Source organism: Cricetulus griseus, chromosome 2 (genome assembly GCF_003668045.3).
Source record: "Cricetulus griseus strain 17A/GY chromosome 2, alternate assembly CriGri-PICRH-1.0, whole genome shotgun sequence".
NCBI lineage: Eukaryota > Metazoa > Chordata > Mammalia > Rodentia > Cricetidae > Cricetulus > Cricetulus griseus.
Genome location: NC_048595.1, coordinates 17049711 through 17063325, shown reverse-complemented (window position 1 = coordinate 17063325; position 13615 = coordinate 17049711). Strand labels below are relative to the sequence as shown.

At 50.3% G+C, this 13615-nt stretch overlaps 1 protein-coding gene across 1 annotated transcript in view; it reads left to right on the top strand.

The window, feature by feature from the left end:
- The first annotated feature begins 2899 nt into the window (after positions 1–2899).
- Tcea3 (transcription elongation factor A3) overlaps positions 2900–13615 on the top strand; it is a 36687-nt gene continuing 25971 nt past the window's right edge. The window contains exons 1-4 of the mRNA XM_035438637.1: positions 2900–2968; positions 10947–11009; positions 11654–11759; positions 12239–12380. Of these exons, the coding sequence (XP_035294528.1) occupies positions 2900–2968; positions 10947–11009; positions 11654–11759; positions 12239–12380 (380 nt within the window). The remainder of the gene's footprint in view (positions 2969–10946; positions 11010–11653; positions 11760–12238; positions 12381–13615) is intronic.

Sequence of the window (13615 nt, the reverse complement as noted above, 5' to 3'; positions counted from 1 at the left end):
TTTATGGGTTCTATAGAGTAATAGGGAAAAGGACTTTTGGGACTTGGGATTCTTTCCCTGGCCATGGTGAGGGACAGGGCTGGCAAAGAGTAGTGGTCACAGTATGAACAGGGAGTTTTGCTCCAGGAGACATGTGTATGGCTAACATTTCCAACCAGAGGGAGCACCCCGGAGGTCAGGGATGCTGCAGGAGCACCCTCCAGCACAGTGTCTTTTGTCCATTTGTGTTGCTGTCACAGAATGCTGGAGGCTGGGCACTCTCTAAAGCAAAAGGCTTTATTTGGCTTAGGATTCTGGTGATTGCAAAGTCCAAACAGCATGTCATTAACATCCTGTAAAAGGCCCCCTGACTGTCACAACATTGCGGAGAAGTGAAAAGCAAGCACCTATGTGTAGAGATCCGTTTGCTTTGTCATAACTCAGCTGCTCTGAGATTCAAGCTTCAACCCCTTCCAAGGCGGCACCACTGTTACATAATTACCTCCCACTAGGCTCCACCCCTTAAAGGCTCAGTCACCACTCAACATTGCCACATCAGGAATCAAGGCTGTGGCGTGTAAGAAAACACGCTCAAACCACATCCACCTTCATGGTAATGATCACACATACGGCAAAGAATTAGTCAATCCAAAATGTTGTCAGCACTAAGTCTGAGAACCCCTGGTGTGCAGGAAAGCACACTGGACTGGAGTGTGAGGACTTCATGTTTGGACTCTCCCATGGTCCCTTGATTGCCCTGAGATGATGAGTTGGGCCGAGTGGTTTCTGAGGTGACCCCTGGAAGCATCACAGGGGCAGAGAAGTGAAACGGGGCGAGCAAACAATGAAGGGGGGCAAGGAGAAGGTTGTTGAGAATGTGCTTGCCACACAGGCATGTGAATTTGGAGCCCCAGAACTCATGCAAAAAGCCAGGCATGCAGCGCACTCCCATCCCCCTGACTCTGTGGAAGCGGAAGCAAGGGGGTCCCTGGGGCTTGCTGACCAGCTCCAAGTGCAGTGAGAGACCCTGTCTCAACATTAAGATGGCTAGCAACTGAGAAAAGCACCTGTCAATCTCTGGTCACCACATGCACCCATACACATACACACAAAAGCATAAAGGACGCCGGCACAGTGGCACCCATCTGTGATTCCAGCATTCTGGAGCCCAGGCAGGAGCACAGCGAGTTAGTAAATACATGCAATCTGTCTCCTTTGAGAGTAAAGGATGGGGTGTTTACCACCAATGCTGGGTCCTTTTGGGGTATCAGTTCCCTGCCTGAGCCCAAAGCTCACAGGGAGGTATGGCAAGTGGCAGCTGTGTGCCATGACTGTGTGCAGGTGACCTCTCAGGTGGGCACAGGGGGTATAATGGTGCTGGCCACATTCTGGGAGAGTATCAATGCTGGGTCCACCTCCTGAGATCATTTGCATGATAGGTTGGACATGTTTTCTTGGGGTTCTTCATACTAAGGCCAACAGGCTACCCAAAAGCCCCAACCAAGAAAAAACCGCCTTTGGCAACTAGGTGCTAAGCCCCCCGCCCCCACCCTGCCCCTTTTCCCCACCTGCTTTCTGTGCTGCAGCCACTGACTTTTCAGTTCCTCCATTGCCAACATGCCAGTGACCCTCCCTTCCCTAAGCTTGTACACTGAGTTCTCCAGGAGGGCTTATTGCTCCCTTCTGGATGCTAGAACTACCTGGAACATGGAAGGTGCTCAGTGACTAGAATAAACACGCACCGCCTCCTGGATTACACAGATCCCCTCCAAACTCCCGCCCTTTGCTGCAATGCATTTCACTTGAGAGGGGATGACACCCAGCAGGACCTTTCAAGTGTCCTCTTCCGCTCTTGCTCCACCCCAGCTGTGATGAATACAGTCCTCTTTAATGGTTCTTTTGCCCAGCCTGTTGCTGTGAGGTCTTTTCTTGCTAGCTGATCGGAAGCAGCCTTTGTTGAAGGGAAAAAATTCTTGACCGCCATCACACAGCAGCGGTTGGGAGACAGATGTTCACAACAGCCTACCTCTGGCCCAGAACCGGTTCTCTGAGGATATCTCAAAAAGTTGAGGGATTTCACAGTTCCCCAACCCCTACCCCCCCGCCCCTTCTGCCCTCCATCCGGGAAGGTCGTTTTCTGTCAGGAGGGGAACAAGGTCTGCAGAAGATTCTTGTAAGATCCTTCCACCCGAGAGCAGATGTGTGCACAGCTGAGAGTGGGAAGCAGTTACTCCTTCCACCCCAAATTACTCTTCTAAGCCCACCCCTTGCACACTGCCCTAAGAGTCATCCAAAGCTTAGCCTCTCAGAGCACGGCTGCACCCCAGTACTTGAGAGTTTGTTAGAAACACAATAAAGTGGACTGCGGAGGCGGACTCTGAGCCCACCTCCCGAGAGAGCTGGAGATGCATGCCCACCACAGGCCTTGGGCACACGAGCCTAAGTTAGGGCAGAGCTGACTTCAGGGTCTGCACCGAGAGGCGACGAATGCACCAACTTTTCTCGGCTGGGGCCCAGGCACGGAGCTAAGTCCTCCCTCTGAGAGCGCAACGACGCTAAGACCCGACCGCTCAGAACTCGCCGCAGCTGCATTGACACCCCAGGCGAACCCTCATGCCCAAAAGTCCCTGCAGCACTCCTAAGAGGGTCGGTGGGGAAGAACCCCTTCTCCCAACCTGGTCCTTCCCCCAAAGGTGCGACCCGCCTGGCTCAGGCAATCTTTGCCCGGGCAGTCCTTGAAGTCTATATTTAGTGCCCGCCACCCCTCCCCCCAGCGCTGGGAGGGGCATGCCCCGCCCCCGCCCCCGCCCCCGCCGGGCTTGAGTGTCTGGTGTGTTTGCAGCCCGTGCCGCTGGCGCTCTGCGCTTTGGCGCCCGCCGCCGCTCTGCGCCCCTAACCCCGCGGGGCGTCGTGGACCAACATGGGCCTGGAAGAGGAGCTGCTGAGGATCGCCAAAAAGCTGGAGAAGATGGTGGCCCGGAAGAAGACGGTGAGGCTGCAAAGTTTGCAACGCAGCCCCCGGGCCACGGAGGCGCGACTCGGCCAGCCACGGGCTTGGTGGGCGTGCCGGCCGTGTGCCCGAAGGGAGCGCTCGGGACTCGGGATTCGGGACCCGAGGCGGGCGGCCGGCGGCTGCCATGCAGGGGAGTCCCTGCGCTACTTAGGGTGGGCGTGTGCGTGTGCGTGGCCAGGTCTGGAGGGGATCGTGCAGGCCCCCACGAGGCGTGGCTGGTGCAAGTCAGTGTGGACGGGTCCGGTGCACTGAAAGCGAGACGCGAACCTGGAGCGAGGATTTGGGGAGTTCCAGGGCTCGGGGTGTGCGCAAGCCCGGGGAGCTGCTGGCACGGCGGGAGCTGAAGGGACAAATTCTGAGTGACTTGAAAAAGATCAGAGAAACTCGGGCTGAGAAAGGGGCGCCGAGCCGCGTTTGCACGCCCCGGGAAGTGGGCCTGCGAGACTCGAGCGAAGCGCCCTAGCTCGGGTGCCAGGAGTCTGTTTGCAACTTTTTCCTTGGCCGCGGGATGGGGCCCTGGCGGGCGGGTGTGAACAGGTGCGGGACGGGGGTGGGGGGGATGAGGCCTGGGCTGCCCCGGGTAGGGGGTGCTCGAAAGGGAACTGTGCGAGCAGGAGGGTCCTCAGCCCTGCTTGGGGGTCGCTGATCTCTCGGTCCCAGCAGCGCACAGCGAGAGCCACACGGAAAGTTAATGTTTGATCTATCTAGCGATCTTTGCCTCAGGCTGGTGGCTGGCGCCTGTGCCAGTTCTGGAGGGCGTGGACTGAAAGGGAGAAGACAAGGAACCGGGTGGGTAAGGCCCTCCAATTTGACTTGCGGCGGGGTCCTTCTAGTGTCTTGCAATGTGTTACACCAGGTCCTGCATTGCCAGTACATTCCAGGAGAGTTGAAAAATACTCCAAGGAGTATCAGGCATCCGGGAATAGTTGCAGGGCAACAATGAGATGGTGGGGTTGGTATAATGAGAGCTACGGTTTCCTCATCTATAAGATGATTGAATGCCCGGGGGCAGTAGAGAGGGTTGATGAATGAAACAGGTGTGCAAAACCAAGTCTGAGGCAGGTGACTGAGGTGAGCAAGGCTTGCTTCTGCATGGTTGGAGGAAATGCAGAAAGATGCCTCTCACCTGCACCTACGGAGGTTGCAGCGCCCAGCCTCAGCTCCCAGTCTCCACTTAGTTGCTCTGGGCTTCTCCCATAGTTGCCAGCAAAATCTAACCTCAAGTCACAGGACACTTCCCCAGCTGGACATGGCAGAGCCCAGCTAAGAAACTTGAACTGAATGGTATGTCAGGTGGACAGGTTGTCTAAGCCCAGCCCCTTGCTCACCCCAGACTTGGGCCAGTTAAAGGAAGTCTGTGGGTGACAAGAGAAAATTTAGGGGTAGGAGGAAACTCTGGAGGCTCCAGGGAAGACAACCAGGTTGGAAAGATTAAGGGACCTGCAGTGGCTTCCCTCTCTGTCCTTTTACAGTCCTAGGGCAGTCACTCTGCTTTCCTTCTTTGGACCTCAGTTTCCTCTTCTGTGAAATGGGAAGAGGAAATAGTGTGTCTTTGGGATGAGGGTCCCATGGAAATGCCAGGGCTGTTTAGGAAAGCTGCATGTCTGGCCACAGGATCCTTACAGGACAGAGCTAGTGTACAGCCTCATCTGTGCTTGGAGTCTTTGGATGCTAACAGGGTTTGGGTAGGCACAGAGCTCTGGGCTTCTGCCTGAGAAAGGCGGGCCTGCACTGAGAGTGAAAGTGGGCCCGCCCAATGGTGGTTAGTCCAAGAGGGACTACTTCCTGCAATAAGACAGATCTTCCACGTTGCAGCTCAGGGCTGGAACTTATTTATTCAGTGACTTGGGGCTTTGTCAGATACTATGAGCATGCACCAGCTAAACAAATGTGTACAGCTATACGTACACATAATGACATGTCAGCAGAGCTACACACATGCTGCCTCGAAAGCAACTTCTATTTGACTGTGTGTGAAATGCAGCTCCTGGCACTACTGGGATAGGCATGGCACTCTGACAGTTTGAGTTAAAGCAGAATGCCCCCAAAGTCGACAACACGGCTTCACTGGGTAAAGAAAAGCCAACAGCCTCATTTATGCCTTCAGACATCATCACATGGGGACAAAGAGACACAGATGGTTTCAGGCTGCGACTTCACTATACCATGAGATTGGCATACACCTTTAGGGGCCCACACCCTTAGGGGCCTACCACACAGGCTCATAGGTGTCACTCTCCAATATGACCCAGTTGTACAGAAACATGCACTCAGTGGTGAGTTGCAAATGGTTTAACACCGACTATGGAATTTTCAGGAATTTTGCAAACTGTTAAGCAGACATTTAAAAAACAGTAGTATGCTTATAATGAAAAGAAGTGCTTTCACAGGGCTCTCCTGACAGTTTTGCCCCATATGCCATCATGGGGCAGGGGTTAAAACCAACAACAACAACAGCAACTTGCACTAGCAAGATGGCTCTCTGGGTAAAGATGCTTGCCACTAAACCTGTCAAACTAAGTTCAGAACACGTGGTGAGCAGGGCATGGTGATGAACACTTTTAATCCCAGCACCCAGGAGACGGGGAGGTGGATCGCTGAGTTTGAGGCCAGCCTGGTTTACAGAGGGAGTTCTAGGACAGCCAGGAGAAACCCTGTCTCAAAAAAAAAAAAAAAAAAAAAAAAAAAAAAAGAAAAGAAAGAAAGAGAAAAAACAACCAAAACACACACACACACACAAAAACAACAACAACAGAAACAAAACGTGGTGAAAGGAGACAACTGACTGCAGTGGTCACCCACTGACCTCCACACGTAGGCTTTGACATGTACATGTATGCACACACATACAACAAGTGTAAAAGAAAACTCAGTCCAGGAACAGCATGTAGTTAGCTTGAGGTTCATTTCTGGAGGAGGATTTGCAACACAGAAACCAGCAAATGCTGTGAGTCGGGATTTCCTCCTTGGGAACAGGCTATCAGTATACACAATCTTGTGACTCCACTTACCTGTGTTGGTATTCCATGATAGCATATATTGGCAGATTTATGCCTTAATACAGTATGTGAAGCTCTGAGCTCAGTGTCCATTCCAACCCAGCTTTTCCCCCCAAGACAGGGTTTCTCTGTATAGTCCTGGCTGTTCTGGAATTTGCTCTGTAGACAAGGCTGGTCTTGAACTCACAGAGATCTGCCTGCTTCCGCCTCCTGAGTGTTAGGATTAAAGGTGTGCACAACCACCTCCTTGCCCAGCCCAGCTCTTTACTAAGTTTCTTGGTTTCCTCTTCTGTGAAATGGGTTAATTCTGTAAAAGTGGAATAGTAAACAGGACCCACTTCCCTAGGGCCTTCAGGGGTGGGTGGGTGGTTTGTTTTTGAGCAGGATCTTATATGTAGAAGGCTAGCCTCAAGCAGCATGTACTTGAAAATGACCTTGAACTTCTGCTCTTCCTGCCTCTACCTCCCAAGAGCTGAGATTCAAGCTGTGAACTACCACCCTGGTGTTTGTTTTATTGTGCTGCCCACAGTGTCTAAGCTTTGTGCATGGGAAGCAAGCACTCTTCTGACTGAACTACCTTCCCATCTCCTGCGTGTGAGAAGTCAGTGCAGGTCAAGGGGTGAAGTGCTGCAGCACTTAGTAAGCCTTTTATTAACGTTAAGCATGGAGTTGTGTACCTACCAGTTCATATCTACACCCATCTGCGGGTCATTCCGGAAACACTGAACCCCAGTGCTAAAAGAGGCTAAGGACTAACAGAGGGCAGCTAGTAGGATGTTGTCCAGGTCCTGGCAAGGGGAGGCTGGGAGCTGGAACCAGGCAAGGGACATACAGGACATAGTTAGTTCCTGTTCCTCAGAGAATTAATCTGAAGATAGCCAGGGCTGGCTTCTGGAAACTAGACTTAGCCAAAAAGCTAAGAGGCCACAGGACTGGCTTCTATGATGCAGGTACTAGGAAAGAGAAGGCTGAAATAGGCTGAAGGTGCTGAGGACTTGGCAGACAGATTTTCAACTGTGAGCTTTCTTCTTTCTCTTCTCTTTCTGCTTTCTACTTCGTTTGATCTTTAAAAATACTTATTTTTATTTTGTGTGTATGGGAATTTTGCCTGCTTGTGGTTTTATCTGGGTACCGCATACCTGCAGTGCCCCCTGGAGACCAGAAGAGGGCGGCAGTTGTGAGCCATTCTGTGGGTGTTGGGAACTGAGTCCTTTTACAGAGCAGCAAGTGCTCAAACCACTGAGAGCTGCCTCTCTAGCCCCTGTGTCATTCATTCTTGCATCTATTTACTCAGAGAGCAACTGACTCTCAATCAGAACTCTGACTTTAGAGAGGAGAGCGATTCTCATTACTCAAGAGAAATGAAATTTGTCCATACAAAGACTCAAAGGGGGCCAGACATTGTTGGTGCACGCCTTTAATCCCAGCACTCGGGAGGCAGGTGGATCTCTCTGAGTTTGAGACCAGCCTGATCTACAGAGTTCCAGGACAGGCTCCAAAGCTACACAGAGAAACCCTGTCTAGAAAAACCAAAATCCAAAACAAAACAAAACAAAAAACCCACAAAAACCACAAAGACTCAAAGGGGAGGGCTGACAGCATTCTAGAAGCTGAGGCAGGAGGATCACAAGTTCAAGGCCAGCCTAGGGTAGGGAGACCTTGCTTCCAAACACATCCCAAAGCCTTGAAGGAAAATGTCCGTAGGAGCTGTCTTTGTAGTATTCCTCCATTGAAATGACCCAGAAGTTCCTTCCACTGGATTCTTACTGTGTAGTAGCAATTCCTCTAAGTGTTTTATACCATAAGATGAACAGATATGCATGATAGAAAACTATTCAGTAGAAAAAAGGAACTGTTGGGGGCTGGAGAGATGGCTCAGAGGTTAAGAGCACTGGCTGCTCTTCCAGAGGTCCTGAGTTCAATTCCCAGCAACCACCTGGTGGCTCACAACCATCTGTAATGAGATCTGGTGCCCTCTTCTGGCCTGCAGGCAAACTTGCAGGCAAAACACGACCTACATAGTAAGTAAATAATTTTTTAAAAAATGCTTATGTCAGTGGGTGGGTGTTGGTGGTGCACGCCTGTAATCCCAGCACTCGGGAGGCAGAGGCAGAGTTCGAGATCAGCCTGGTCTACAAGCGCTAGTTCCAGGACAGCCTCCAAAGCCACAGGGAAACCCTGTCTCGAAAAACAAACAAACAAAAAATGCTTATGCCACACTTTTTATATAAAATGCTTAAAATGGTGGCACAAGCCTTTGGTCTCAGCATTTGTGAGGTTGATGGAGGAGAAACCAGCTTGAGCTCTACATATTGAGACCCTGTGGGAGAACAAAAATCCTTAAGGATACAAAATCTAGGAGCTGGAGAGATGGTTCAGAGGTTAAGAACACTGGCTGCTCTTCCAGAGGTCCTGAGTTCAATTCCCACTAACCACATTGTGGCTCACAACCATCTGTAATGAGATCTGGAAACCTTGTTTGGTGGGAAGCCATACATGCAGGCAGAACACTGTATACAAAATTTTAAAATATTTAAAGTCTAGACCTAGTCACAGTGACACACACCTTTAATCTCAGTATTTAGGAGGATCTCTGTGAGTTTAAGACCGATGTAGTCTACTTTGCAAGTTCTTGGACAGCCAGGCTGCATAGAGAGAACCTATCTCAAAAAACAAAAACAACCAACTAACAAAAACAAAGTCAAGGTTGGGGAGATAATCAGTTGGTAAAGTGTTTGGTGTGCAACCATGAGGACCCAAATTCAAGCCCCAGCATTCATGTAGAAAGCCAGACATAGTGACACATGCTTGTATCCACGACAGTGGGGAGCTGGGGATGGGTAGATCTTTAGAGCTCACGGTCCAGCCAGCCTTGCCTCACTGTTGAGCCCCTGGTTCTGTTGAGAGAGACTGTCTCAAAATAACAAGGTGAATAGTACCTGAAAAAAACAAAAACAAAAAAACAAAAAAAAAAAACAAGACTGACCTCTGGTTTCCACCAAAAGCCCACCTATCATGTGCATGTCACACACACAAGTCACCTGCAGCTATGAAAGGAGAATGTTGGTTGTGACATTGGTGGTGATACCAGGCACCCATTACGAAGAACCCAAGGAACTTTCTGGCGTGACGTCCATGTTCTTGGTGGTGATGGTTTCATGGGATTATGCATGTGTCAGAACTAGAGAGATGGGGTCGTCTGTAAAGGCACTTATTGCCAAGTCTGGTGACCTGAGTGTGATCTCTGGTGCCCACATGGCGGAAGGAGAGAGCCTACTCCAGCAAGTACCTTCTGTCCTCCACACAGGCACCTTGGCAGGCACATGCATGGCCTGCTTTCCCCCAACAAGATAAATACATGAAAATATATTCTTAAAGTACAAACTCAAGAGTTGGGAGATGGCTTTAATTCCAGCAGTTGAGAAGCAGAGGCAGGTGGATCTCTGAGTTCAAGGCCAGCCTTGTCTACAGAGTAAGTTCTGGGACAGCCAGGGCTACATGGAGAAACCCTGTCTTAAAAAACAAAAAGTATATCAATTCAGGGAAGTTGAAGAGATTGCTCAGTGGTTAGAGCAGGAGAGATGGTTCAGTGGTTAGAACTGGAGAGATGGCTCAGAGGTTAGAGCAGAAGAGATAGCTTAGTGGTTAAGAATACATACTGCTCTTCAGAGGACCAGAGTTCAGTTTCTAACACCCACACTGAGCAGCTCACAACTCTGTGACTCTGGCTCTAGGGGATATGACATCCTGCACTCACATGTACAGATCCACTCAGAGACATACAAGTAAAAACATACACATAATTTAAAACGTACCTATGGGGCTGGAGAGATGACTCGGTGGTTAAGAGCACTGGCTGCTCTTACAGAGGACACCAGTTCAGTTCTCAGCACCCACATGGTGACTTACAGCCATCTGTCACTCCAGGTCCATGGGCGGGTCCGGTGCCCTCTTCTGACCTCCATGGGTACCAGGCACACATGTGGCACACACACGTGCATGTAGACAAAATGTACATTTAAGATGAATTAAAATATTTAAATTATGCATAGGAATACATAACTCAACATTTTTAAATTTAAGAAAAAAAACCACTTAACCAGTTTAGGGCTTAGGGAGATGGTTCAGCAGATAAAGTGTTTGCTTCACCAGTTTGAAGATTGGACTTCAGTTCCCAGCACCTATCAGATGACCACCTGTACTCTCAGCATGTTCTGGAGGCAGAGACAAGGCATCCCTAGAGCGAGCTGATTATCTAGGACTAGCCAGATGGACATGCTCTGGGATCAGTTGACCTTGTTCAATATATAAGGTAGACAGTGCCAGGGAAAGACAGAGGTCAGCTTCTGGCCTCCACACAGGCATCCACACACATGTACACACACCCAAGCAATGTGAATATACATTCACACACCACACTGAGATAGAGATACAAAAACAAAACAAAACAAAACAAAACAAAACAAAACGCATACAGTTGTATACAACATTACATGTGGCTTACGGCATGTCAGTTATACCTCCATAAAGCTAATCTAAAAGTCCCAAAATGCCAGGTGCAATAGCATGAGCCTGTGTAACTCCAGCCGCTGTGGGAGGTTGAGGTGGGAAGATCCCAGGAGTTCTAAGCTAGCCTAGGCAACATAACGAGACCTCCCCCAATAGCAAACAAAATAAAAATCCCTTAGTCCTTGAGAGAGGAAAAAAGGAGTTGTGGAAGCCAGGCAGTGATTCCATTCTGAGACAGACACAAGACAGGGGCGCGCTGGGCAGAAGGCGAAGGGCTCAGTGGAGGGAAGTGGTGGGAGGCGCAGTTAGCCGACTGCTCTGGGATGAGAACCTTTCCCTTCTCTCTCCTTCTGCGTGCCCACGCCTGTCCTTGGACCAGCCCACAGCAATCAGGGAGGCCTGTGGCATCACCTGTGCCTCAGTACTCTTCTTGTGACTTCCCACAGGAAGGGGCCCTCGACCTTCTGAAGAAGCTGAACAGTTGCCAGATGTCCATCCAGCTGCTGCAGGTTGGGGGCGGGGCTCTTGGAGTGGTGCCTCTGCGGGAGGGAGGGAAAGACCCTGTGGAGGTTTCTGAGGGGCCTTCTAGGGACAAGATGCAGGCATGGAGTTGGGGCAGGGTGAGCATCTCTGGAGGGTAGGTTCTTTCCCAGGCTTTTGGGTCAGAGTCCTAGGGTTTAGGGAGAAGGTGGTTTCCTTGAATCTCTACCCAAAGCCAGAGGCATGTGGGACCCAAGTGGCCCATGGCCCAGCGAAAGGGAGATGTTCCCCTGCTTTCAAATCCTCCTTAGATTTCCCACATACCCCCAAACTTTACCAGAGACTTCTGGCCCTGAAAGACAAGCGCAGATCTAAGATATGGTCACCATAAGTGGGTCTAAGTCAAGACTTTTCTCTCAAAGTATCTAGTGGGTTCTAATTACAGTCAACAGCCACCCCGCCCAAGCTCTCCACCTATGCTGTCTATCAGTATAGGCTTGGGTCTCAGGCAGGGTAGCAGGTCAGGGTCTAGTTCTAGGATAGATGACTCGGGGTCAGAGCAAGGATCCTGGAGAGGTCTAGGTTGGAGGGAAGTGATGGTTGAGCTGATGCCACTCCCTTCAGAAGGAGTGGCTGGTCATATGCGGCAGCTCTCTTAATCCTTTTCTCACAGACCACCAGGATCGGAGTCGCCGTCAACAGAGTTCGCAAGCACTGCTCAGACAAGGAGGTGGTGTCCTTGGCCAAAGTCCTCATTAAAAACTGGAAGCGGCTGCTGGGTGAGAGGGAGCAAGACAGATGGGAGATGGGGCTTCCTCCCAGCCTACGGGAGAGGGCATGACTGGCTGATAGTAGGCGCTCAGCCTGCGTCATTGGCATGTGGCCCCTGAATCATGGAGTTCTCGGTGTTGTGTGCGCAAGTGTAAAATCTATGTGTAGCTTCTGACCTTTCTGGAATGTGTCTATATGTTTCTGTTTGTGTGACTGTGTGTGGACACTGCCTGACTCTGCATAGATGGCTGTACTTCTGTGTTCATGTTCCCATGTGAGGTGTGCATGTTATATATACATCTCTGTATGTACATTCATATGTGTGTATGAGTGCATGTATGTGTGTGTGCATGTGTGTGTGTGCGTAATGGGCACGCATGCAGCTGTCTCCCAGTCCTGTCCCTTTATTTCCCCAGTACCCCAAGTCACACAGGGCTGTCCCGAGAAGGTGCTGAGTGGAGAGACAATGCCACTCTTTCATTTTCAGACTCTCCCCGAACTACCAAAGGAGAAAGAGAAGAAAGAGACAAAGCAAAGAAGAAAGAAAAAGGGCTTGGCTGTTCAGACTGGAAACCGGAAGCAGGTCTTTCTCCATCTAGGAAGAAAGGAGGGGGAGAGCCCAAAGCCAGGTACTTCTTTCCCAGGGTGGAGAGGAGGAAACCCGCGCTTGTCACATCCTCTATCAGCAGCTGTTGAGAGGATTTCTGGAAGGTGTACAGACCTCAGAGGTAGATGTTAGTGTCTCCACCAGTGGGGTCTTGGGCTCAGTCTGACCTCGTCACGTGGCACTGGCTTCCCATAGAAAGGTGAAGGGATGGGAAGCATGCCAGCCATGCAGCCCCGGCATTGATAACCCCTGAGACACTCACAGGAGCCAGGCACTGGCACATGACTGTAAACACGGCACTCAGGTGGTCAGCGCAGGAAATCATGGGTTTGTGGCCAGCTTGATCACTTAGCAAGTTCACTGCCTTAAAATAACAAATGGGGTTCTCACAGGAGACAGCACAGCTGTTCTCTAGCCCCTTGGGTACAAAGAAAGAAGACCACAATGGGAGGGAACCCTTGCTTAGAGGGATCCCCATGTCCCTGTCCCATCAGCAAAGACTTGGTATCTAACAAGAGCAGTCACCACTGACAAGATTCTCTGCTCGAAAGCTGTGGCTGTCCACTAATTACCTGTAGTCTGTTTGTAGCCTTTCCTGTCTAGACACACTCTATGAACCAAGTCATTTTCACTGGCCGTGATGTTGCCTGGTAACCCAGCCCACATCCCATCTTTGTCAGTTCTGCAGGGCCAGTGGGGCCAGGACCTTGTCTGTCCTTTGAGAAGGGGAAGTAATTGATTCAGTATTTACTTGCCTTGTGTATTAAGCTACCTGGAAGCAGAGTAAGGACTACCAGATCCCGCAGCTGTTATGTGAGGGACCTCTTCAGAGAGATCTCAACTCCATGCCCATTCCTCTTGCCCACCCTCGCCAGGCGTTCCCAAAGCAAATGGACAAGACACAAATGCCACATTTGTAATTTTATAGATATATAGCTAAGGTGTTGGGGAAGCTGAGACAGGAGAATAACTTGAGACAGGAGTTGGAGGCCAGCCTGAGTGACAGAGTGAGCCCCCATTTCAAAAGAAAAACTTTCAAAAGTAACTGCATCTTCCTCAGTCCCTGTAACCGGCAGCTCTCCTGCCTTCTGGGGTTTATGTTTGGCCACTTGGTAGCTAATAGATTGGTGGTAGATATTGCCACACTGCAGATACACACCATCAGAATCTTTCAAATGCTTCAATGCACAACTTTAAAAAAAAAAAGTGGTGTGTGTGTGTGTACTTGTGGAGTCGGGACAATTTGTAGGAGTCAAT